Source organism: Anastrepha ludens, chromosome 6, assembly GCF_028408465.1.
Source record: "Anastrepha ludens isolate Willacy chromosome 6, idAnaLude1.1, whole genome shotgun sequence".
Lineage (NCBI taxonomy): Eukaryota > Metazoa > Arthropoda > Insecta > Diptera > Tephritidae > Anastrepha > Anastrepha ludens.
Genome location: NC_071502.1, coordinates 80,944,094 through 80,971,456, shown reverse-complemented (window position 1 = coordinate 80,971,456; position 27,363 = coordinate 80,944,094). Strand labels below are relative to the sequence as shown.

The 27,363-nt window shown below is 35.6% G+C and overlaps 5 protein-coding genes across 5 annotated transcripts; 3 read left to right on the top strand and 2 right to left on the bottom strand.

Annotated features, from left to right (window-relative positions):
* Nucleotides 1–219: 219 nt before the first annotated feature.
* Nucleotides 220–1,623, top strand: LOC128868105 (hepatic leukemia factor). Its single transcript, XM_054109853.1, has 2 exons — nt 220–298; nt 392–1,623. The coding sequence occupies exon 2, from the start codon at nt 412–414 to the stop codon at nt 1,117–1,119; it is 708 nt and encodes a 235-aa protein (XP_053965828.1). The 5' UTR covers nt 220–298; nt 392–411; the 3' UTR covers nt 1,120–1,623.
* Nucleotides 1,624–5,816: 4,193 nt separating this feature from the next.
* LOC128867660 (uncharacterized) lies at nt 5,817–8,765 on the top strand. Its single transcript, XM_054109081.1, has one exon. The coding sequence runs from the start codon at nt 5,927–5,929 to the stop codon at nt 8,051–8,053; it is 2,127 nt and encodes a 708-aa protein (XP_053965056.1). The 5' UTR covers nt 5,817–5,926; the 3' UTR covers nt 8,054–8,765.
* Nucleotides 8,766–11,969: 3,204 nt separating this feature from the next.
* Nucleotides 11,970–15,252, top strand: LOC128867864 (nuclear pore complex protein Nup75). Its single transcript, XM_054109429.1, has 10 exons — nt 11,970–12,114; nt 12,187–12,900; nt 12,979–13,101; nt 13,173–13,522; nt 13,602–13,714; nt 13,778–13,882; nt 13,945–14,072; nt 14,128–14,318; nt 14,843–14,999; nt 15,067–15,252. The coding sequence occupies exons 1-10, from the start codon at nt 12,088–12,090 to the stop codon at nt 15,190–15,192; spliced, it is 2,034 nt and encodes a 677-aa protein (XP_053965404.1). The 5' UTR covers nt 11,970–12,087; the 3' UTR covers nt 15,193–15,252.
* On the bottom strand, nt 15,189–19,692 carry LOC128867865 (CTTNBP2 N-terminal-like protein). Its single transcript, XM_054109431.1, has 5 exons — nt 19,471–19,692; nt 18,569–19,397; nt 18,320–18,506; nt 18,118–18,260; nt 15,189–17,712 (listed from the first exon to the last, which is right to left on the bottom strand). Exons 2-5 carry the CDS (start codon nt 19,380–19,382, stop codon nt 17,033–17,035), a joined length of 1,824 nt encoding a protein of 607 aa, XP_053965406.1. The 5' UTR covers nt 19,383–19,397; nt 19,471–19,692; the 3' UTR covers nt 15,189–17,032.
* A 3,910-nt stretch (nt 19,693–23,602) lies between these two features.
* Nucleotides 23,603–26,485, bottom strand: LOC128867863 (nitric oxide-associated protein 1). The gene is made up of 2 exons (XM_054109428.1): nt 25,520–26,485; nt 23,603–25,456 (listed from the first exon to the last, which is right to left on the bottom strand). Exons 1-2 carry the CDS (start codon nt 26,082–26,084, stop codon nt 23,982–23,984), a joined length of 2,040 nt encoding a protein of 679 aa, XP_053965403.1. The 5' UTR covers nt 26,085–26,485; the 3' UTR covers nt 23,603–23,981.
* Nucleotides 26,486–27,363: the final 878 nt, after the last annotated feature.

Genomic DNA, 27,363 nt, shown 5'->3' with positions numbered 1-27,363 from the left:
GGGTTAACGAACCGAAGCAAAAATACAATGATTAAAAAGAGAAGAAACTATAATACTTTAATCTTATCTTTTGTTCTGTTCTTTAATACGAAACCTTTCTATTGAATTTGAAGATGATCGGTTATTTTTCATTACTCCGATTAATAGCGTATATGAAGCAAGTTGTGAAATATAAGAAAGTTAAGAAAAATATAATAGAAGACGTTTTTGTTGAAAAAACGTTGATGTTTTTAATAAATAAATTAGAGTGATATACTACAAATACAATAATGGAATGTAATTGAAAATGACTTAGAAAGTAATTTTGAAAATATTGCTTAATACAATATAAAAAATGCAAATGTGATAAATTTCGAAGATTTTTTAATTATTTTATTCATTCTTCAAACAGATGTACAAGGCTACTACAATATGACAAAGAGCGGTAGCGAACCGTCAGCTATTATTCGCAGTGGTGAAAATGTTTCCTCCATTCCACCCGAGTCTCCGCTACTGGATATAATCGAGCCATCATCGATAGCTGACACCACGGATTCCCTTGATGTAGAGACTCACATAGATAAATATGATGGTAATGAACAGTCCTTAGGTTTAACAACTACAAACGAGAACGAAAAATCGAATCTGCCAACAAGTGGAACACTGTGCAACAATGCGCCAATTCCGTTACCTGCTCTTGGCATCTTACCTATTAACGGAGCCGCTTTACCACCAAGTAAGCCATCTTTACCTGCCTTTGAGTATATTTCTCCGACAAACCATTCGCTCAGCATCGGAGACTTTCCACTTATGGAACTGAATAGAGTGGGCGTGTTTCCTGCATTCCTACATCGACGCTCGCGCGGTGAAAAACGTCCTATTCCAGAAGAGCAAAAAGATGAGAAGTATTATGAACGGCGTAAACGAAACAATGAAGCGGCAAAGAAATCACGAGATGCGCGAAAAATACGTGAAGATCGTATTGCTTTCAGGGCAGCGCTTCTCGAACAAGAGAATTCTATTTTACGAGCTCAAGTCATGGCGTTGCGCGATGAACTGCAAACTATGCGCCGACTGATCGGTTCAGGCACAACAGCCTCTGTTTTAGGAGCTAGCAGCAGAGGAGTAATTGCGTTATAAGGATGTCCTAAATGGGACATTTCATTAGTTGTAAATAACATATAGATTTTATTAAAATGTTGTTAAACAAATATATGAGCATATGTATGTAAGTTGCTATTACCACTTTTTACGCTAGAAAAAAAAATTTGTCTCTACGAACACTCGAATGGAAAAGAAATCGTAGCCAAGTGGTTGTTTGCGTGGTGAAATAAGCTGGATGAGTTCAGATCGCTGATGGCCAAAGCTTAAAACTCAGTTAGTCTAGACTTAATTTATGTAACTTAACTTGACTTAATATTTTGCCCAACTTGTTTTACGGAAAGCTGAGTTAGTTGGTAGGTAAAACTCAATTTAGCTTGAGAAACTTAAGAAGCTGTAAAATATATAACAGGATGCGAAACTATTTCATTTTGGTGAGAGCGCGCCCAGGAACTCGTTTTAATACTGCTGATAGTCGAAATGGCGGGCTGCCAGCAATAAAGCTCCAAAAATAACTGACGAAAGCAGTGCTTTTTTACATTAATGGACAAAAGTCGCGATTTAAATATTTATAATTGCATATTTATTTTATAATAAATTCATTTGAAACGTAATAATTTAAATTAATGTGTGATTTTAGAGTTTTCCAAAGCCTCTTATATCCTTTTCGGCTTCTTTTAATTCGTTTTGTGTACATATGTATGCATATGAATACATTTTACATACATGTAATTTTATTGAAGACTGTGGTTTATGTGTGTATGTATGTAAATTTGTATATCTGTATGAAAAGCGTATATCCTGGTTGAAAACCATAATTAAAGGAATTGAATTTGAGTTTGAGATGTTCTACAAACATATTTTTGTTAACCAATTCTAAGTTATAACAAATTAAAAGTTATCTGCGTTAACTTATCCTGTTCGGTGTTTCACAACTTTTTTACCAACTTTTTATGTTATATTAAAAAATTGTAATAATTATGTATTTATTTAAGCTTATATTTTCATGTTCATTACTTTATTATTGTTATATTACTTTTGTATTTCAATTTGAAAAAATTTAATTTAAAAATGAAATTTTGAATTTTTTACTTATAAGCGGTGATCAGTTTAGAGATATCGGATTTTAAATTGAAACAAAACAACGAAAATTCAAATCGATTTGCCGCACCAAACGGTTGTTTTCAATGGATGTAATGGCTGTTCTCAAATGGCTTCGGGTTGTTCTTCATCCAAATACGGCTATTTTGCTTATTAACGTAGCCATTAAGGCAAAAATGAGCCTCATTGCTGAACACCATAAGCTGATCTGGAGGCGCGATAAGCACTTTTCACGGGGAGTCGATTTTCGTGATACAATTGTAGGATTTGTAACCAATAAATACTGCAAAAATGTTGTATTTAGTTTGACAGTATTCACCTGTGATCTGTCAAAAAAAAACTCTTTTGGAAAAAGTACCTCCGATATAATCAATCTTTATATGCCCATATATGTAAGAGATATATTAATAAGTATACATATAAAATGGTATTTAAAAAAATGCCAGCCGCACATATGCACATATTTCAAGTGAAACTTCTTAATTTCTGGATTGCGTTGGGCTGGCGGTTTCTTGTTTCGACAATTTTTTCCGAGCTCTGTATTCTCATGCACGTTCAGCAGGCGTTTTTGGCATATTGAAGTCTATAACAAATAGTAATACCAAATTGAAAATCAACAATAGTTTTTATGGTCATCCAATACAATAACACGGTGTGACAAAAAAAAAAATTAAATATACTTTTATGGAGACCTAGCACGATTTGTGGCTATAGAAAAACTAAAAAAAATGGTATAGGAGAAATTTCCAATACACCCCCAAAATCTCATTTTATGGCCATAAAACCGTTTTTCAGTAGGTTGATGTGAACAATCCCTCCTAACTTCGCCAATTTCCATCCGATTTCGAATTTGTTTCTTTAGTTCGAAAGAACAAAAACAAGCCTTTTTGACAGTGTGTTGACAATTTTTCTGAAATGACAACTGACGAGACTGTAGACGGAAGTATTCGGAACTTTTTTATTTTTTCTCAATTTTTTCAACTTTGACATCATTTTTGCGATATTATCCGATATTGAGGATGTTTTTTAGTATACTAATGTTATAGTGAATTTAATTCTGCTTCGAATGAGCTATATTTGACTGTAATTGAATTAAAATTCATAGAGTTGTGCGAGTTGTGCGAGTTTTAAGATTTTATTTTTTTTACTAATTTTATAGCAAGTGTCAGTATAAACACATCATCAGTACGAAACAGTACAGGTTTAAAATTTTAAAAGATGTCGGGAAAAACTAATCCTCATTTCAAAAATGTTTGCTAGACCTGCTCCGTTTATAAGAGTCATCACAATTTTAGGGATCCTTGTCGGGCCTCAGATTCGAAAACTCATGCGAGATGAGAAATTTACGAGTAAGCTCAGTGCAGTGGAAAGACGGGCATGGGAAAGTTTTAAATCATTGTGTGAGAAGTTCCTTGGAAATTAAAAGAGCTCTGATTATGTTGAAGTCGTCAAAGAGTTTTTGAGTGCGTACGAAAAAATGGAATGCAATATGTCCATCAAGATACACTTTCTGCACTCACATTTGAAGATGAGCGATGAACAGGGTGAAAGATTTCACCAGGAGATAGGAGTCATCGAAAAACGTTTTCAAGGGAAGAACTCCATCAACATGCTTGCTGATTACTGCTGGTCCTTGAAACGTAAAACAAGTGATGACTCTTATAAACGGAGCAGGTCTAGCAAACATTTTTGAAATGAAGATTAGTTTTTCCCGACATCTTTTAAAATTTTAAACCTGTACTGTTTCGTACTGATGATGTGTTTATACTGACACTTGCTATAAAATTAGTAAAAAAAATAAAATCTTAAAACTCGCACAACTCGCACAACTCTATGAATTTTAATTCAATTACAGTCAAATATAGCTCATTCGACGCAGAATTAAATTCACTATAACATTAGTCTACTAAAAAACATCCTCAATATCGGATAATATCGCAAAAATGATGTCAAAGTTGAAAAAATTGAGAAGAAATAAAAAAGTTCCGAATACTTCCGTCTACAGTCTCGTCAGTTGTCATTTCAGAAAAATTGTCAACACACTGTCAAAAAGGCTTGTTTTTGTTCTTTCGAACTAAAGAAACAAATTCGAAATCGGATGGAAATTGGCGAAGTTAGGAGGGATTGTTCACATCAACCTACTGAAAAACGGTTTTATGGCCATAAAATGAGATTTTGGGGGTGTATTGGAAATTTCTCCTATACCATGTTTCTTAGTTTTACTATACCTACAAGTTGTACTAGGTCTCTATAAAAGTATAATTTCACTGTCGCACAGTGTAATATAACTAGATATTATAAAATTATATGTACTTACAAATACTCAAATTAGTGATGTCAAATCGGATTTAGTAAGGCAAAGCAGTTTTTCCTCAACAGTACCTGTGAACTGTGTAAGATAGATCTTTCATAATCGCAATACACTGATATTAAATTTTTTCGTATAGATACTAAATTTGACATAGTATATTTATAAAAATGTATCAATACATACCGGTTCTAATTGGAAATTAATTTGCCAATTTTAACTTCACTTTCACGGAATATATATTTAAATATTATTTAATAATAATAATAATTTTGATGAACATGTGGACTACACAAATCCGCGTCGTTTTCTACGTGTCTAGGCGTCTGCCTCTCCTTGCCCCTGTAATATCACGCACATGCGGGCTTATACGGATTAACCATATGACATAGGCCGCATGCATAGGCCGTAGGCTGCAGTGTATGGCATAGTATCATGCTGAAAACAGTGAACACCGTTAACGCAATCCCCAGTCAGCTGTTCCGATCAAACTAATCAGAACCCCATGTAAATGAACAATTCCTTCCTACCGTATCGTAGTACCGTAGATTTTATTTCACGATTTTTAAAAAATCACGTAATACCGACTCAGCTGATTGCTCTCTCACCACACAGTGTTGCCAAGTAGTACATTTCGAAATCATTTATAAAATAAAATTAGAAAAATGATAATTTTTGTTAAAATAGCTTAAAAGCATTATGCTGAAAACAGTGAACACCGTACGCAGTCCCTTACCGTGCACAAAAACTCACCTCCGAGAACAACTGCGTTGTGGTTGTATCTACACAATGTTGCCATTGATATTTTTGCTTACACACTTTTTCACACATCAGCGTTATCAGTCACAATTTTTCATTATTTAATAAACCAAAGCCAAAAACCAACATAAAATGTAATATCGAATTTGGCATGCGTATTGCTGCCATTATTTTTTGCAGCCTCAGTAGACATCGTTTAAGGATTTCCTCCAACCTTCTATTACTAGCACCAAACTGCGCAATTAAATTAACTATTGCTTCTATTTACTTTTTTTTCTTCATTTCTTCATATCATTTATTTTCTTCATATCGTTAATAATAATTAAACAAATCAAAAACAAAAAAATACTCTACTAAACCAATTTCTATTAACAAAAACCTTTCAAAACAGACTTGACAGCTGATTGTTAATTTTGCATCTAACTTACCATATAGGAATGCTTACATTGATTTTTGCAGATTTATTGCTAATCACTGCTTATGTGAACGTACTTTTAATGAATGAACGATAATATTCGATTGTTCGCTCCTAATTATTAATATTGAAACCATCCCTAGGCATATCAGTTCTCATGAAATTAAATTCGAGAAAGTGGCAACGATTACCAACAAGCGTGTAAATTGTGTTTGTTTACGAAAATAAAATTAATAGATATCGAGAATACGAGATTTCCAAAAATGGTGGATGATTTGAATTATTTGTACGAAATGCACAACGAAGAATTAAATCAAGTTTTGGAGAATGTCACAACATACCTGCTAAAATGTAGCAAAGTGTTTCATAAGATTCGTAAATATGAGCACGCTTTGCAGGACGGCAGTGCAATAGCTTTGTTGGCCTACGATAAATTCTTTTCGACTTTGTCGAACATGTTGGATACGGCGCGGACATTTAATTTTCATTTTTTTATAACTGATCTGGAGAAAACGTCTACATGCAAATTATTCGACGCTTTGGATCCATATGACAGGCGTGAGGAAGATGTCAATACTCCAGAGGCTCACACCGATGAATCAAGAATTTTTCCCTTAGATTCGTCAACTAAATCCACCATTTACTGTAAAAATAATACGTATGAAAAGTTAAATATACGTCAAAAAGAAATTACACCGTCCTCGAATGAAGAAAATTGTAGCAATTATAAAAATGTGTCTATACCACCAGCTGGAGGGAATGTCGATGCAGACCTAAAGGAGCATTCACCAATGGCATATATAAAAAAGGATATTTCCAAATACAAAGTTGGCGACCTTTTAAAGGCATCTGTGACATATGTACAAGATTTAGAGTCCTTAAACTTCTATGTGTTGTCTGTATGTGATGCAAAATCCAAGGAATTTCAGCAAATAGCAGATTTGAAGAGTATGATCCATCTTAGGCAGTTTGCAGCTATTCCCCCAGAAAACGAGGTATTTGGCCTTGTTCTAGATAACGCAATACTACGAGCAATACGAGAAAGTTCGTCGAAGCTATCATCACCCCCAGACGGGAAGTGTAATGCTTTGCTTTTGGACTTTGGCGAGATATCCGAAATATCTGCGTCTAATGTTACATATCGATTGCCTGAAGAAATAAAAAATATTCCTGCCCAAGCAATACCTTGTCAATTAAACGGTATTCATGGACAAAAAAATTTGCCTCTTGAAGAATTGAAGACGTGTTTATTGGATTTGGTGTATGAAACAACGACATTCTTAGTAAAATCAAAACAGGAAAATGATTCTAAACTTGTTCTGGAACTTTATAAGGATAAAATAGAAAAATCTGACAATTTATCCGCACCACCGAAGAAGTCAACAAATAGTGATTTAGTGACTCTTAATAATGAAATGAAATTAACTAAAAAAGCGATTAACACAAATCCATTCCTAACCGATACGGAAACCAGCATTGATGACAATGATGAAGCTATTCCCTTACGGGCATTACCCGACAATACTCTATTAACAGGAGAAAGCGAAAGACTATTCAATGGTCTGACCGCCGAAGAGATGGATATGTTGGCAGAGGAACCACTCAGTACATCAAACGCAATGACTGCAGTGTTGGGCTACAATCCCAAGGATGAACAACGGATTTGCCGGTTTTTTAATCCAAAAACTGGTGCTTGCTTTAAGGGTGCCAATTGTCGGCAAGAACATACTCCACTACAAGCAGATGGATGGAGTAAAGATCGCGTTCCAGCTGGAACTATAATTGACAACTTCTCGCCGACGACACGCTACCCTTCCGGACTGATCATAAATATTACAGTAACACACATTGGACAAATCGAGTATTTCTACGGTCAAATAAATGATCCAGACAGTTACAAGGAACCACTAATATGGACGGATGATGAGATTCCACTATGTATGCATTTAACTAAACCACCAATGATGTATGACCTCGTCCGTGCGCGTTACGAAGATGAGCTATGGTACCGCGCAAAAGTTGTTGATTTTGACGATTCTGGTAAAGTCTTCAAAGTATTTTATGTCGATTATGGCAATCATCAAAATGTCTTACTTGAACACTTGGCGTACTGTGATCGTTCCACGGAGCGACTCCCATTTCAGGCAGTCCTATGCCGAGTAGCAGATATTATGCAAAATCCTGATGCATCGGATGAACTGCGAGACAGCGGTGTTCGTACTTTAAATGCTCTCTTACTCAATCATTCTCTTGACGTGAAAGTGGTAAGCCATCAGGAGGATTTGATTGTACGCTTCATAGGTACGCAATATAATTCAATTAAAAAAAGACTAATTTCGTTGGGCTGCGCAAAACAATTCCATTCAAACCCATCTAATGGTACAACGTAAAGTGTTACGCTTATTACCACAAAGTGTTCTTAATAAATAACGGGTATATTAATAAGTAATGATACCAATAATTTGAATGTTTGTATGTTTTGAGTACGAACTAATTGTATGTTACGAAACTTATTAAAAGTAATATCTTTTATTAAAATTACTATATCCCATTCTTTGAAACAATGAATTATATAAAAATTTCAAAACTGGTACTGACTGAAATGTTTGCCAAAAAATATATTTACGTACACTAACATTCTCTCCACAATCTACCAGCCAAGGCATGTCACTTCAGCAAAGTTCGTTAAAAATATGTACATTAGTCCCACACGCTGGGACTGAAGGAGGGGTCCGCGAACTACCTGCGTGGTCGGCATTCGTCAGTAATTTTTCGAGACCAAAGCTCAGAACGGAGGAGGATAAAGCAAGGTGCTCCGCAGGGTGGGGACCTTTCATACTTGCTTTTCAACTTCTACATCGTGGTGTGCGTCTTGATGTTGTTCCACAAATGGAGAGACCTACAATTTTAAGCAGACTCCGAACGGCAGTTATTTTTTATGGGAGAAACCCACTCGGTACGAATTGTAAACGTTGTAAATCTTTCCATTATCGGAGAAAGATCGTGAGATTTTGTAGGAATTACCTATGAGCCACCATGAAGATTTCCAAACCGTTATAAGAATAAAGATGAAATTCTAGTGAAAGATGCCCGTAGTGTCCTTAAATTATGAAGGACAAACTTCTCCATGCGCGGCCGCTGTACACGATTGGTTTTCTGGCGCAAATGCCATTTCGTGGATCTGAGTGTTTTCCAATATCGGTTGCACTTCGGCATGAGATTTCCTCCAACTGCATTTCTGCCACGAGAAATGTGTCAACACTTGCATTCTTAAGACAAGACCGAGTACTAACCTCGCGTGTATTTGATTTATTTTATTCTCTAATGAAGGTAAACCGCTTCTCTGCCAAGATGTTTTTCACTGAAATTATTTTTCAGGCAAGGTAAAAATTCTGTTGAAAAGCCGTTAGTGTACAGCTTTTTACATATTGTGATTTTTGTTAGAAAATTGTTTGCTCTACTTGCCGAGTCATGGCTGTCTCATAGGAACTTCAACGCTAACGAAGTTATGGAAACTATTACCTACTACCTCTTTTTTAACAATATTCTGGTTTGATCCCCTAAGACGACTGTCTGGTTCTATTAGACAACATGAGGTGGTCAAAAATTTTCAGCGATAAGGCTAATAAACTCGTTAGAAGAAATTGCAGAGTATGTTCTGCACATAAGATAAGAAAACATGTACATGCAAAACTTGTTAGACGCCGCTACATATTGGAGAATGCTTCCGTAAGTAGCATATAAAAATAAAATACTAACTAATAGGGTACTCATTAAATTTATTATAAATGTTAAAACTATATTTCTAAAAATTTATTCAAATTTCTCAAGCTAAACGGGATTTTATACAGGGTGAAACCCTTTCCGATGGACACATAAAACTGGTTTATCTTAAAAAACGGTCATATGTTAGTAGGTACATGTGTAGGACCAAATGAAAGGTAACATTCAAAGCTTATTAAAAGGTGCAAGAAAATGTAATGGTTATTGGGATCATGACGAAAAATTTGTAAAATTTTAAGAATTTTTTCATTTCACGTTCCATAATTCCCAGCATAAGGTAAGTCGGGAGTTGATGAAGCATTTGTTGGAAAGCCTAGACCATTAGCTATAATTAGAGCTATATATTACCTTTATGGAGTCTACACCAAGAAAATTATAGGGTGCTGGGAAAAAAATACGTAAAATAACAAAATCCCTCCCCCCCCCCCCCCCTACCTCCTGAACGAAGCATTTCAACCTTTCGCTTGCATACGATTTTTTGTTCATATCCCCATCCCTATCTTTCCACATACACGGTGGCACGAAAAACGGTACATCCTACTCTTGATTCTTTTGAATTTCATCCGGCACCAGGGAAACTTTTTTTTTGCAAACATTAGCGGTGGGTAATGTGTTAAGTTGACTCTTGCCACAAATGCTTTTTTTAGTTAATATTATCAATTCTAATTCTGAAAAGCCAATCTGAAAGAAGCGCTTTGACAAGGTTGAACATTTTTGAGCAAAACAAAACTTTATTTCAAGAGGCCACTTTTAGCTTTTTGGGTTAGTAGTTTCTCGGATACTGCTGTATCCAACCACTCGAATAGCTTCAGCGAAGTTTGCTGCACCTTGGTTGGATGGTAATGTGTGCGTTCGAGCTTCTAACTCAATCTCTAATAATATTCTAATTCTAATTCTGAAAAGCCAATCTGAAAGAAGCGCTTTGACAAGGTTGAACATTTTTGAGCAAAACAAAACTTTATTTCAAGAGGCCACTTTTAGTTTTTTGGGTTAGTAGTTTCTCGGATACTGCTGTCTCCAACCACTCGAATAGCTTCAGCGAAGTTTGCTGCACCTTGGTTGGATGGTAATGTGTGCGTTCGAGCTTCTAACTCAATCTCTAATAATACGTTCACATATAAGTAGATGATATACTTTTTCGCGCTTATCTCAAAATCCGTAATTAAAAAATGCGACTTCCCATACAAAATTTCTCTCCCAAAATCTGAGATTATAAAATAATCCTAGATAATTACGATACTTTTTGTCACACAATTCTGTGTTTTCTTTAATTAAAAAGCGCGATTTCCCAAACGAAATAATCCTAGATAATAACGATACTCTGTGTTTTCTGTGTTATCGATAATTATTATTACGAATGTGAGGAGAAACATCAAAATAAAAACTAAATGAAATGGACGCCAGGAAAGAAAACAGGTCTGTTAACATAATTCTAATAAAATTTTTGTTAAATATTATTATTTATGGACTCATTTTACAGAAAAAAGCGTAGGTCCATAAACGTTTTGTTCTCTTATTACTTATTATAAAATATAATATAGAATATCCCACGCGCACTACTGCCATAACTTTTTACTGTTTATTATTAGCAGCCAATCGCGCAATTAAATTAGCTATTCCTTGTATTTTCTTCATATCATTAATAATGATTAAAGAAACCATTTTACCTATTAAAGAAACCAAAAACACCCAAATATTCCACCAAAATAATTTCTATGTAGAAAAATTCCTCAAAGCAGTATTGACAGCTGATTCATCTGCCATATGTGAACGGGTAGATTAATTTGGTGGATTTATAGGTGATTAATGCATATGTGAATGTATTATAACAGTTTGCATGTTGGCCAGTCTGCATGTTATAAAAAAATGTTGGCCGGGATTTTATTCGTTGTGAATTGTTCGAGTTAAGTGCCATCAAGGATTTCTTATAAAAGAAGGGGTAAAAAGGAGGGTAGGGAAAGGAAAATATCAAAATGGGTAAATGTAGAGTGGCTGGAATCGCACTACCATCATTCAAAACGCACAGTTTAGTTTGTGCAATTGCATTTTCGATGAGTCATCCGCGATCACTGACGCTACTTATTCTCCATAAATTTCTTCAACATATTCACACACTCGTCCAATCAGTCGTTGTTCAGACGGCAACAAAGTGACATTGTGTGATTTTTTCTCGTAAACAAACCATTTCTTAACTCCTGCTGCGTCAGCCCACCACTGATTCAAATTCGCTGAGAGCCGTCTAACGGTATGATATTGGCCACACCATTGAACATATTTTCACCATACCTGGGAGGTACTATATAAGTAGACATTAAGGTGAATTTCATGTGTATTTCAATCTCGAGTGCTACCACTGAAGTTGGGAAACGATCGATATTCTTTTGGGAGCTATGCGGTCGGAACTAATACGTTTTTTATTTCTGTTTTGCAAACATAATTACAAGAACTTTGCTAATCTATAACAGATATCCCAATATGAAAGATTCCGAAATATCAAGTGTCTGGTAACACTGTGAATTTCAGCGTCCAATATTTCCATCTCTATCTTCACAACTGCTTGTCAGAATTGATAGCGCGAAAATTGTTTCTAAATTTTGCCCGACATACGACAGTATTGGAAAATAAACAAATTTTATAAGCAATGGAGGAAGATCAGCCCGCTGCATTCGTAAGGATTTCTTTCTACGTATAACTTTATAACATAAATAATACACTTTAAATATGTTTGTCACGTTACCAGGCCATAGTTGACCCATTGTGCAGCCGATATGCAAACACGTTGACCGGCCAATTTGTGTTTGGCAGTAAAATAGCTTTAGCTGCTTATAGGCCTGTTACCAGCAACACGCGGGACGCTCCAACTGAGTTCGCTGGTAAGGATGACGTATTAATACATATGCTGCAGCCGGAATTTAACTTCGATGACCCCATACTTCGTAGTCTTATCGCAGAAGCTAATTCCACGTTCGTAGCGCTCCAAGCGCTTAAGAGACGCGGTTCAAAAGCAGAATATACCAAAATATCGCGTACTTATCGCAGCATAATACGCGCTTGCTTAGAAAAATTGCAAGATGCTGTAATAAGTGCAGACGAAGTTGATGATGCTGACGCACAGTCGAAGTATCAGCAGTACATTTCGATTTTTTATTCGATTGAATGTGTGTGGCATCTGAGCGAAATTTTATTTCTGGATCCAACTCCTTCTAATACAGTCGTGCCTCAGCTTCTGGACTGGATTCGGTTTCATTTCCCAGCTGCCGAACGTATGGCTACTGATCTGCTGTTGTTGGGGCGCGAAGCAAGTGACAGTGAAGATTATTGGCCGACTCTTAAGGGACTCATATTGCAGGGGCAAGTGGACGTGGCACGTGCCTTATTGCACCTACACCCACAAGCGGAAACTGCGCACTTTAAATTAACTGAGCAAATTCTTAAAGCAATGCCTGTATACAATGTAAGTGTTTTTTGTTAATGCAGTTATACAATTTCGTAATAGAATTAATTAACTGCAAATATAATTATACCTCCTTAGGCTCATGGTGGCGTTTCCATTCAAAAGTTCCGATCACAATGGCAATACTGGCTTACTGACACTGAACGTAAAATTGCAGCAAATATACTTGCCATCGAACCGAACCTAGAAGAAATCATACAGGTGTGTCAAACCACTGAAAGTTTAATTCACTGATATAAAGTTCCAACAATAACTTTATTATTTCCCCAAAGTTAGTGACTGGTGAAACTCAGATATGGAATGCGCAAATACAAGAAACCGAATATTGGTATGAGTTCCTGCCCGGTTACCTCTTCTTCACAAATCCTGCCTGCAAGCATTTCGAATTGGGCAACGCAGCTAACACGTGGCTATCGCGTTGGGTGCGCGTTAAAGGAAACAATAGTAATGAATTGAAAATGAAGCACTTAGATCGAGTCATACTTAGTCTCATGGAGAACGACATGCATCAGGTGATACATGCAATACAGCTGATGGCCGATAATCAGTGGTTCGTGACGCATCTCATTGACTTGTTGTACAATTGTGGACAGTTGCAGGTCGTTGGAGAAAATCAAGTAAAGTAAGAATGTCGGACCAAAATTTGTTAGTATTATATACACTTTCACATACATATATATTTTAATTTAAAATATTGCCAGTGAGTGTATAAAATTGAGAGAATCATTGCTTTATGATTTCGGAAGTTCTCTAATGACCCGTAACTCCTTGTGGCAATTAGGAATGGATTATCTCGATCATTGTGGTCAAGAAGGTAAGAAGGGTGCTGTACTTACACTATTTTTTTTATTAATGTTTTTATTTTCCGAAATTTTAGGACAAGCTGCCTTGGCGATGCTCCTAACAAAAATACCCTTACATACCGAAAAACAAGCTTTGAAAATTATTGGCATTGCCCAAAAGAAAGGGTTTTTCGAAGCTGGTGCGACTAAAACTCTACCCTTTCTTTACTTCACTTAACTATTTTCATATTCTGCTTTCTAGAGCAAGAAATTTGCAAAATACAATCGAAGAAATCACTTAACGAGGAACGTTATGGGAACGCGTTAGAATGGGCAATCCGTTCAAAGGATACACTCTATGTAACTTCAATAGCAGATTTTCTGTTAAACGTAGGTTGAATTTCATTTCAAATGCGTATGTATTATAATACAAAGTTATTTGCAGCACTATGCTAAAACTGGGGATATGCTTTGCCCGGATGCCATCGCAAACATTGGTGCCAAAATGTTCATCTCGCCTCGTTTAGTGTTTTTAGTAAAATATTTTGATTTCTTTCAATTCTATCGCAAAAGGGACTTTCTGCCCGCTGCTGAGCTGTTGGTTAATTTACTAGAATCAAAAATTACACCAGAATAGTAAGTAAAAAAACTGGCGACTAGTTTACATAATTTCGGCCGCCGTAACCGAATGCGTTGATGCGTGACTACCATTCACAATTCGGAGAGAACGTAGGTTCGAATCTCCGTGAAACACCGGCTCCTCGGCCGGCAAATGGCAAATCTCCGAGTGTATGTCTGCCAAGAAAAAGTTCCTCATACAAAATAGCTGCCGTTCGGAGTCGGCTTAAAACTGTAGGTCGCTTCACTTGTGAAACTACATCAAGACGCACGCCACAAATAGGAGGAGGAGCTCGGCCAAACGCCCAAAAGGGTGTAAGCGCCAATTATATATAAATATACATATATATTTTACATAATTTTAACCAGCCAAGGGTATTAATCCTTAAACACTCGCGCCACAGACGGATCTACGTAACCGGAACGACACGGATTTATATCCAGACTGTCACTTCAGCAGTTTATGCTGCTACAACAACAACAACAACAACAATTAACACTTGAATGTCATTAATTCTTTCAAACTTTCTATTTAATTTTAGTTTCTGGCCTTCTTTACTTATTGACTCTATTCCTCTGCTCGAATCGAAGGATCCGAAAATACTCTCGAAAGAGACTTGCGCAATTTTACATCATTTAGAATCGGAGTTAGTGCCGCTAATTGATAAGAAGAAAAAACGCCTGGAAAAGTACCCCGATGTAAGTTTTTAGTCCTTAAATTTTCAGTTCTATACATACATATTTAAAACTATCCTTTTTTGTGTAGGAATCGGTCGAAATTCTGAAGGACTACCGCATAGAAAATATTGAGGAAATCATTAATTTACTGCGTTTGGCTTGTGCTCGCAATTTATCGCGCGCTATTATCATTGAAAATACAATTATGGGTTGAATACTAATAATCATTCAATATATTTATTGTTTAAAATTAAAACCTTAAATACAAACAGTTTGCGCACCTGTTTTAGTCACAAAAAATAATAAGTATGTATTTTTTCAATTGGCCTTTTGTGTCAGCAAAATTACATAAATGTTCATCTCTAATTATGCTTTTGGGGCTCTACGTAGGAAGGTTCAAGTCAAAAGCAGCTTAATTTGCCATTTTCAAAAATATGTAGCAAACGAATTAAATTTATGTAAAAAATATGCTTTGTTTTTTCTGTAGAAATTAAATATATCGGCGAGTAGACATTACTGTAGAATCGGAAATAATCTTAAAATAACTTAGAGAAACTACATTTTGTATAAAAATTATTACATTTAACATTCATTATACTTCTATTCAAACTATAGGTTAATACAACAAAAGAGGTTTTAACGATCCACCTACTAAGCTCCTATTGTAATTTTCACGCAATAGGTGAGGATATTTTAATATCATAATCCATTTTTTGTCATGCAAAGCTATACATATATTTAGCTGGTTTGCAAGTATGAGTAAATGTATGAATGTATTTAATACTTTAGCGCCGTGACGCACTGCCTCATTAAATATTTTTTGCTGCCTTTTCTTTTTTCTTTTTATCAGTGAATCGAGAGGTTAATATATCTAATTGAGATTTTTTCAATGATATTTATATATAATACTAGAATTTTACACTTTTTCTGATAGCTATGTATTTTAAGTAACGCGTATGTATTAGTTGTTGATGATTATATAACTATGTATGTATATATGGCCTTGAATACATTTCAATTTTTTTCTCTGTCAGAGTATTTTTGCATTTACGTGTACATAATTGCATTTTTTGTTTAAGATTAACGTTTTGCATAACAGCAGAGTCAAAGGAAAGGAAGAGTCGTCCAAAACTTAGCTGCCAGATTACTCTTTGAGTAAATATTGTAAAGCAAATGTTTATTGATCCAAATAAAAAAAGTAAATTCGACAGCGAACGTAATGGTTTTCTTTTTCTGTGCAATTTTTCTGTACCTTCAACTTATTAAGAAATTTATTAAAAAAAAAAAAAAAACATATCGACTAAGCCAACGCTCACTTAGTGTTTACTACATGCACATATCGATTTTGCAGGAAGCATATCATAATCCAGAAAATTGGATAACTATGCAAAAAATACCGTCAGCTCTTTCTTTTTCGGTAAACAAATTTGTAGCGGTACAAATTACTAGTATTAACAGCACATTAGAAAAAGTTGTGTCCTTATTTTTACTTAGGGAAGTACGGTAAATTGAGAATTTTCAAGTAGGGTTTCTCGATATTTTGGTTTTTTGAATATGGCGCCTCTCCAACAAACACGGGTACAAAAACACTACGAAAAAAATCTGTCAACGTACAATCGACATGCTTTCCTCAGCTCTCCACTTTTCATACTTCAAACAGCATTTTCATTTAGTCCATAAATCTATACGGCGTACATATGTTGCAACATGTGGCAATTTTTTAAAAAATTAGCACAAGACCTGGTTGTCCACGCGTGTTGATCCATCTTGCTTGTTGAGGAGTAAAATATTTTTTAAGGTTATGTTATTTTAATACTGTGTACCCTCGTATCATACCAGAATTTGTTTAGCAATGTGCAGCATAGTCATATCATTTACTTCATTTTCATTTAACTCGCCAGAGATTTTAATCTGTACTAATGCACATGTGTATATTCCTAATGTGTAGTTGCATATGTGAGGAATTTGTATACCTACATGTGGATTTTGTATTAAGTTAGAGTTTTAACGCTCGAATTCGGATTTTCTTTAGGAAATAGGTTACTATGGAATATTTAATTTAATTTTGCATTGGCAGAGCTTGCAGCTCCACCTACTGAAGTAGTTGCACCGACACTAACGCTGGCTGCGCCGGCGCCAGTCACGGCAATCGAGCTCAGCCGCGACAGTGACGGCTCACGCTTCGGCGGTACAATCGGTTTATTGGGAGGTATAGGTGGTGGAGCACCACGTGCTCCAGCCGGTGGCACTGTAACAGGGGGGACTGCGATTGGTACCGGATGTGGAACCGTCACGGGCTGGTCCAGAGAATGGGATGCAGCGGCAGCAGCAGCCAAAGCTGCATATTTACCGCCGGGTGCTCGCTGTATGGTTGCTGTTGGCTGCATTTTCACAGGCGAAGGAGATGGTGGAGCACCAGAAACAATAGCGACGCTACCAGCTACTGCTCCAATTGTTAGATTATTCGCGATTGACGTAATAGGTGCTGCGGTTGTTGCGCTGTCAGGGATAATATTACACGTACTGGCTAATGCTACTGTTGACAGTGGAACAGCAGTAGCAACTGACTGTGCCACTGCTGTAGAAGGCAGTGTGATTCCTACACTGCTGCGCAACGTCTGCCCAGGCGCTCGCGCAATACCAGTAGTAGGGCCAGATACTGGTACACTTGTCACAGTTGCAGTTGGTTGCACGATTTTTGCAATGTTTACCATTGGTGTGGCACATGCGTCATCTGAAAATAAGAATTATGTTAGTTTACTTCTATTCATGTATAAAATGGTTAACAATTATGTAGACGGAATATAAAACGATTCATTTGTCTTAAACTAATATGTGAAAGGTTCTAAATAATAATACTAATTAGGAATTTGGATTGTGTTAATGTTTTGCTCAAGTTTTTAAATGAAAGATTTAATGTTACCTTAAATATTGTTAATCAAAATAATGCCTTGTTTTGTAAAGTAATAAAATTGTATTAAATTAAGTCACCTTTATAAATTGGGTGGGGAAACATAGTTTGATTTTTAAATAGAAAGTTAGAAGAGCTTAGCAAAATATTTCCCCTTGAAATAAAAATCATTCTTCAATTAAATTTATGTAAATATACAATTGAGCATGCATTAATTTGCACCCATACCACTGAGGGTTCTGGCTTTAGCACCGGCCACAAGTTGGCCGCTTACACCTGCCGCCACACTTTGTTGTAGCAATTGTTGTTGTTTTTTTATAGCCTCGTTCTCAGCCCGCAGCATAGATATTTCTTGCTCAAGTTCCTTCACACTGTAAATGTATCATTGTTAACAATGTTATCGTTATCGGTATGCCTAAAAGGTTGTTACCGCGCTTCCTCCTTCGCAATGTTCAATTTCAGGGACTTGCGCTCATTCTCGAAAGCAGCAGACTGTTTTTCCAATTCCTCCTCCATACGTAGAGACTTTTTACTCTCTTCTTCGAGGCCCTCGGCAATAGTGTCCGAGCGTTGTTTCTCCTCTGCTAATATTTGTGCCAAATCCTCCGAGCGCTTACCTAAAGAGTGTAATAAAGTTAAACTATTTCAGAATCATAAAATATTTTTACACGAGACAAACCCTCTTCAATATACTTCATTAGGATCTTTTTGCGTTCCGCTATAAGCAATAATACAATCTGTTTTTGACGGTTACGTTCGTAGTCTAATGTTTCTTGTAATTTTTTCATTTCTTTCTCCATTTTCTTTAACTGTGCACGTTCTTCTTCCAGTTCTTGGCGTAACTTAGTTCGTTCTAGTTCTAAGCCATAGGTGATATCATCTCCCTGAGCTGTATCATGCTCATGCTTGCGCTTTTCTTCCTCCAGTTCCTGCAGCATTCTCTGATTGTTCTCCAATGATTCTGTGAGTATATTTACCATACGCAGATGTGTAGCCCTCTGCTTACTAACCATTTGGTACTGCTGCTCCATTTGCTGCTCGATTATTTGCCGAACTTCCATTTCAGCTTGAGCCGCTTGAGTTGATGATTCGCGCGATATCATATTGCCGGCAAGCGCAATTTTATCTCGAAATATTGCCGCATAAGGATCATTCGGCTGCACCCGCTTTGTACGAAGCTGAGTTATATATTGTTTGACTCGTTCGTTCCGTAAAGCAGCGATAACTACGTCGCGTGCCTGAAGCTCACCCTCCAAGAAATAAAGCATTTTTACTAGTTCGCTGTGGGGTATTTCGCTCCTTCCTGACGTCTGTCCAGGCTTTTGGCCTACACCCGGTTTCATGGTCTGAAATTCATGTGTGGCGTTTATGGTGGCACTATTGCTACTGCAGGCACCACCACTACCAGCTAACCCATTGTCTACAAGTTTTTCCACGAAACGGGCCGTTCCGCTATTTTCTGCTGCAAAAGGATCGACCAAATTTTGTTCCATTTCCTCTTGTAAACACTTTAAATATAAAAACAATTTTAATTAAATAGTGCTGACATACCAGTTGTACCTCTAACTTATTTGTACATACATAATTTTCCACTTTTTAGTTTCTACTTAAGATAGTTTCTAAAGGAGTAACTAAAATTCCATTTTAGACTACCACCAATCAATTCAATTATTTATATTCACAGCTAATTACTTATAGTACTAATCATCGAATTTCTCTTAAAATTTTCCGATTTTTTCAATTTTCCTTGTTGTCATTTTTATCTCCTTGTGTACCCAATGAAGTAATAAAATGTCAGAAGGATTGGTGTAGACAAGTGACATGAGCAGAGCTGCATGAAAGCATGAAAGAAATATATACATTAGGGGTATTCACAACTCTTACTTTTCGTACTATATAAGGAGTTCAAAACTATGAAACTAGCTCTTTTTATACTAGCCATAATAATACGTTCACATATGAGTAGATGATCTACTTTTTAACTCAAAATCTGTAATTAAAAAGCGAGATTTCCTCTACAAAGTTTCTCTACCAAAATCTGAGATTATAAAATAATCCTAGATAATAACATTACTTTTTCACATACAACCCCGTATTTTCTGTGTTTTTGATAATTATTATTACGAATGTGAGGAGAAACATCAAAATAAAAACTAAACGAAATGGACGCCGCCAAAGAAAACAGGTCTGTTTACATAATTCTAATAAATTTTTTATTAAATATTATTAATTATGGATTCATTTTATAAAAAAAAGAGGTTGTCTGTAAAGTAAGTTTACTGACGATTGTTTAACGTGACAAAGTCATAAGAAAATACTGATGGAATGGTTGCATTTTTCAAAAGAAAATTTTATTTTTATTTGTTTGATAGATATTTTGTATAGATATACAGAAGGAGGTAAATGGAATCGTAATGGAATTGATCAAGTTAAGTATGCTACAGTAGCTCTTCTCAAATGCAAGCACCTTCGGTTGAATTTGCATTGGAATTGCCTTCACAACCTCTGAAAAAATGGAGAAAGGATAACGGAAATTTTCAATATGCATTTTTGGAAGAATTTCGGGCGCCCAACCAAACGATTGCCCGATAAATCCAAGAACTGAAGGAAGATAGTAGAGACTCCCTGCAAAATAAGAGGGAACAGAATGCAATTCTCGAAAAAATTTTAGAGGCCTTCAAAGAAAATATGTTAGATAGTGGAACTTCCGATCACCTCGAAAATTAATACAATTTTATGAAAACCACACCAAAAACAAAAAATAAAGATTTTAAAAGAAAAATTTGATAAAATGTGATAAATTAATTATTTTTATTTAAAATTTACAGAATACGAATTTTAAGTTTACAGATAAATTGTTAGTACTTTAAGTAGGTTTAATTAATTTAATAATAAAAAAATTAATTTAAAAAGAAAAATGTGAAATAAATTAAATTTAAAAGGAAGATAAAAACGTAGCGATTGATTCTCTAATGTGTTCTGCGCTTAAGTTGTGGTTGTTGTTGTTGTAGCAGCATAAACATTCCCCATACTTACATACGGGGAATGCTGCTGGAGTGACAGTCCTTGGCCGGATATAAATCCGGGTCGTTTCGGTAACGTAGAACCGACTGTCGTGGAAACGCTTAAGTTGTGGTCTTGTACGTCGGTTCTGGTTGCTCTCGTTGACTTGCGAATTTTAAATTTGTTTGGCTCTGGATCCATTTGTAGATAATGCTATCATTACGTTCATTTACAAAATTGTGCAAAACACAGCAACATTTTATTAATGGCATTGCGTTTTTGATGTCATTTTCAATGCCTTTACCAATTCTTCTAAACCTTGCTTTCAAGTGACCGAAATCATTCTCTAATACTCTTCTAGACTTGGAAAGTTAGTAATTAAAAATCTTTCCGCTCTATCCGGCCGTTGAGTTGTAAAGATAAGGCTTCATTAGAAACTCTGTAAAGCGAAACGTTGAGTCTCCTAGCACAACGACTGGAACATTTGCACCAAAAATTGATTTCGTATTCTCGCTGAGAAGAGGTCGCATACGGATTTCCTCCAACTGTTTATTACTAGCAGCCAATTGCGTAGTTAAATTAACTATCCCTTCTCCTTGTCTTTTCTTCATATCATTAATAATTAAACAAACCAAAAACTCCACAATATTCCACCAAAATAATTTCTATGAAGAAAAGCCTCTCAAAGCATTACTGACAGCTTATTGTCAATTTTGCAGGTAATCTGCCATATGTGAACGGGTAGATTAATTTGGTGGATTTATAGGTGATTAATGCATATGTGAACTTATTATAACCTAAAAAAATAGCAGTCCTTTAAAAACAATTAATCACAAGGCAAACAAGTTGGGAAACATATTTTTATTCCGTAGCGCCGTAGAATGATTTTACGTTTTTAGTAAACCGTCAATTTCTTTCCAAGTAGTTATAACTTGGGGATTACACGGGACAGTTTTATAAAATCAATATTAGCATTCACACTTTTTACTAGACATTCACAATTCTTTCACTGTCTAGAGTTTTTTAAAGCCAGTAAATTTGGCAAATGATTTGACCATTTCGGCAGCGTTATTCTATTTTAATTTGAAGATTTTGGTAAGTGTTATTAAAATATTATAATCTACGCTTGGAGGTCAGAGCAAGTAATTTTTACGAAACGAGCAAACGGCGGTTGCTTAAATGTGAATTGCCTTTATAACTGTATAGTCGCCTTTCTCTTGTTTGACAGGTAATATATATGTACCTTCAATTGTATTCAGAGCATTACCTTGGGTATACCCGAGGTAAAGCCAATTGATTCACAGTCTAATTTTAAAATAATTGGAAAAATTCTTGAATAAAAACTTTGTGTACAATACACCAGGATTCATTGGAAAGGGCTGATCGTAAGTGATTTTATTTCATGATATTTGAAAAATCCCGTAAAAACCTGTCAGCTGAGTGCTCTCTCACGACACAGTGTTTCCAAGCAGTACATTTCGAAATTATTTACAAAATGAACTTAGAAAAATTATAACTTGTATTAAAATAACTTAAAAACACTGTTGAATAATGTTAATTATAGATAAATGAACTATTTGCATTTGTTGGTTTTTGGCTTTGGTTTATTGAACAATGAAAAATTGTAACTGTTAACGCGGATGTGTGACAAAGTGTGTAAGCAAAAATATCAATAGCAACATTGTGTGGATACAACCAAACACATACACTCACAAACCGATTTATTATGTAAATATGTAATTAAAAGAACGCAGTCGTAACAGCTGATAGGGGATTGCGTTTACGTCGTTCACTGTTTTCTACATTATGCATTATGCTGAAAACAGTGAACACCGCACGGAATCCCTCACCGCAGTCCCTTACCGTGCACAAAAACTCACCCCCGAGTACAATTGATGTGTGGCCAGTTCCAGAGATAGCATATTCCGTGTTATAGTAGCAGAAGTATTACATTTGCCCGAGTGAATAAAAAGGTAATTTTTACCAAGGCACGTTCAACCACGATGGAGAAAATCTATCATTCTTGCATTCAACAAGATAGAAGAGACAACCCAGTCGAATTCTCTCACATCTGACTGTTTTGTCAAAAATTTGTAAACAAGCAAATTAACCCTTTGTGATGCATATACCATTTTTGCTAAAGCTCAAGATTAGCTCAAATGAAAGTGTCTATAAATATGAAAATAATTAAAATTATCTCTAAATCAGTTTCGTTTTAGTAATTATTGGATTTCGTTTTGATACCTATATGTACATATGTACAAGAGGAAATGCATACTTCTTGAAGAAAAGTGTAACTAACTAAAATTAATCACATGGGATGGATTCGATAGAGCTTGTTTGTGGTAGATTTACTCAAGTTCGGTCTGCGCATCACCACTAACTTCGTCACCATAGGCGCCTCAGGTTTGAAGAAATTACATGATGAAGGTTCTGCTCCTAGGAACAAACGTGCTCTCTTAAAAATTCTCGGCAGATATGGACAACAAATAAAATCACTGTCACTAAAAGGATTTTCGTACACATGCAAAGAGTATCCTTACCAAGGGACATGGCGTCAATTTACAAAGAGAGGAATGGAATGCACAGCATTACTAAACGGAGTAATGGCGACTAAGTCTCGATATAGTACTTTCCGTTGTTTGCCTCTATCTTATAGTACTAATATAGACTGTTTAATGTAAACAAATAGGCAAATTGTTTATTTTCATATTGTCCAATAAGCGTACGTAAACTAGTTATTTCACTTTGTTTAATACACTTTGCTTAAGTGTACATATTAACATATGGAACTCTTTATTACAATAACAATTTTTGAATACGATTTTTACAACATACATAAATACGAAGAACTAAAATTGTTTGGATCTTTATAGTCTCAGTTTATGTAATCTATCTTTTTTGACTCTGTCCATGCTTATGTATTTTGTGGAGTCAGAATGCACAAAAACTAAAATACATACTTATGTACATATATAGCATTTTCGGTATATTTTATGTACATACATATATACGGCGTATATCCCTTAATTGGTGGTTCTGTAATCAAACTACGGTGGCTTATTTATATTTGCTTTAATAAAATCCGATTATTTTTTAAAAATAAAGGGCTTTCCCAAATTATATGCCAAAGAGTTTCGTATTCGCTTACCCAATAAGCGTTCCGCGTACGGCACCAGCGGTGGGGAACGAACATAAATACCACGAGCGAATGGTGTCCACGCTTGGAATCTACATTCACTAGCATATGGTAATCCAAGACCGACCCATCCTGCTGAAGAAAGTACTATTTCAGAACTTATCGCGTCCTGGTATTTGCCTACAAGTTCAATAGTTTTGTCAGAGCTCTGCAATCCTGGCCATCGAGCTAAACGTGTCTCATCACCATGAGGTAAGCCTAGAATTTCAGTGTTGAAATATTCTTTATATGCTTGAGCAGCATTTGCCGTTTGAGAGACAACAAGAGGAAGTTGCAAAGAACTGAATACAATCACTTTTACCCAGTCAATATCAACATATTTACAATCTATGAAATCTAAACGAGCCAGGCCAGCCAAAAAAATACTCATACCAGGTTTGAGTTGAACAGCTCTTGGTACAATCATATCATTAGGCGTCAATTTTTGCAACTCTTCTGACGTAAGTAATTCTGTAAACTGCTGTGGATGCATAACACCAGGAGTGTCATAACACCATTTAGCTTGGCGATATAATTGGTCTTTTTCATTCAATGTGGCAATTGGCTGTGTTCCGGAACTCATAGCAAATGCATCCGCCGTGTCGACATTATCTACGAAAGTCCTACCAACAGCTCCTTCAAGTCGAGCAGCTTTAAAGTCCCCGGTTTGCTGTGCTTGCTGGCGACGTAGTGAATTTTTAGCGTCTTTCTTTGCTCGCTCGGAGGTTAAGCGACGAAAGCGTTGATATACTCGTATTTCTGAAGGCCTATAAATAGGAAACTTAAGCATTTGAAGAGTTGTACCTGGCCATGGGCAAGTAGTCGCCCTGCGTACAAGATTCGATGCTTCTGGACGGCAGTAGTCAGAATTTAAAAGTATATTGAAGAGCGAGCTTTTCCCCACATTAGTACAGCCGACCAAATAAACATTTCCTTTGTAGGCCCATATTTTGTGCAGTTGAGTTATAAGTTCTTCTATCCCATATCCTGTTTTAGCAGAAATTAAACTGATATGTTTTATGTTGAGTGAATCAAATTGGCACTGCGCCATTTGATCTTTTAGGCAGCTTTTAACATGATCCAAGTAATTATTGTGGTCTCGAGGCAGCAAATCCACTTTATTTCCGACTACAAATACAGGCCGTTTATGCCCAAGAACGTCGTGTAAACCGGGCCAAATAGAACAAGGGAAATCCAACAGGTCTACGATTACTATGGCTAGGGCATATTCATCTTTTATGCGAGATATGGTTTCAACGTATGAATCAGCACTTATTTCCACATCCAAAGCAATATTATAATTCTTTAGGAAATGACAGCGTTGACATATTATAGACTGCAGTTCTTTTTTCGAACGACCTTTAAATATCTCGACAGGAATGAAGCCTGAAATGAAGCCTCAAAGTTTAATATACCAAATAAATATAATGGCGCTGACGTGTTAATAACCTGGCAAATTAGTGTGTGTACAATGCAAGTGTGCTCCACACCCGCTACAAGGAACATTTGAAGGTGACAATCTTGGATCCGCAGTACCATAAGCGGAATGGTTTCCATCTCGATTACCTTCATAGAATTCATAATCTTCCATCCAATCCACTGGAAAATTACTTGTATCAGTCTCAATATCAAAACTAACCTCTGGTTCAGAAATGAATGGCTGTTTTTGGAGTTGGTGCCACTTTCGCCTTTCCTTCAATGCTTCCTTAAATTTATATGTTCGAAGCCGACGATAATTCATGAATTCCACTTGTTCTTCCAATTTGGTACTGTATACAATGAGCGGGTGCTTGGCATATCTTTCTTGAGCAAGTTTCCATTCCGATTGATATTTGTTATGTACATTTTCATCCGGAGAAGAGTTGAGAGTTCGCTGCCCACAAAAGCGAATATATTTCTTAATATAATCGTTTACTGTATATTTTGTTGATCGCCGTAATAAAAACATTTTAAATTCACGAATGAATTCACGTGCAAATAACAAAACGGGATATACATATGTACACAAATTCATAACAAAAATCAGCTGTTAATCATTTTTGTTTGATAAGTTTCGAGTTTATGAGAAGTGGGGACAGTTGATGAAAAAGCAACTGACTTACATACATGCATTTGCTTATATTTGAGAAATAATTACAAATGCAGCAATGGTATTACTAAGAGTTTCAAATTTGACAGTTTGCAAAAATTTTAGATTTTTCATGAACTTTTCATCTTCTTGTTCGAACTCAATTTATATATTGGTGTTAGGGTTTTGCAAATGTGAAAACAAAAAATAGTTGAGGAATTCGAGCCCTGTATTACAATGCATATCTAAGTCGAACTTAAGTCTAAATTAAAATTTTGCGTTTCTCCAACCCAAATTAGAAAATGCATTTATATTCATTTTAGCTCGGTATTTTTGACTAAAAAAACGCAAACACAATCTTCTACGATTTCGTATTTAGGCCCAAGAGCATTTTGTTACGGTGCTGCCATATTTTTTAATTAACTTCAACTTAATATTCGTTTGTGGAACTCTTATGTTCTTATGTTTTAAGCGGCGTGAGGTCCGGTTGAAGGTGTCACGCGTTTACGCCACATAAGAGATAGTAGTGGTATTCTTCTAAACACGTAAATGCTTAGTTAACCATAAAACCTCGTAAATTTACAAGTTCGTACATAAATAGCGTAAGTTTAAGCGCCGATTTCCGTGCGTAAATTTAGGTGAAGGCAGGAAGCAACCAAATATTTCTCGAAGTGCGTTCATAAATTTAGTTGTTTATAGTAATATTTTTAGTAATTCTTAGCAGATCAATTAATTAAACAAATAAAATTGATCGAAAAAAGAGAATACATTATCGACTAAGTATGATAATGTAATTAATTTAGCAAGAAAAGGTATATTTTTTAATTGCAAATGAGTTAAAATTGTAATTTTATGGAACAAATAATGATTTTCGATTAAGTATTAGTTCTGCAAAGAAAGACTTTAGAGGCTATTTAATTTATTATCTCAAGATATTGTTTTTTACACATACATATTGTATATAATAAATAATATGTATAATATGTGACCAAATCCTTATGCACAAAAATAAAGCTTCTTTAAACAGTCATTTATTTCTACTAAAAGTAGGATTGAAAAACCTTTATTCTACGTTCGAACGAGAAGAACATATCGTTTATGTTAAATTGGTTAAGTGTTTTTGAATTTTTGTTGTGATTTATTTGTAAGAATAATTATAAATAATCAATAACTCAAATTTAACAATAGCTCTGGCTCAGTTTGAGTTCACACCTATAGGACTGTT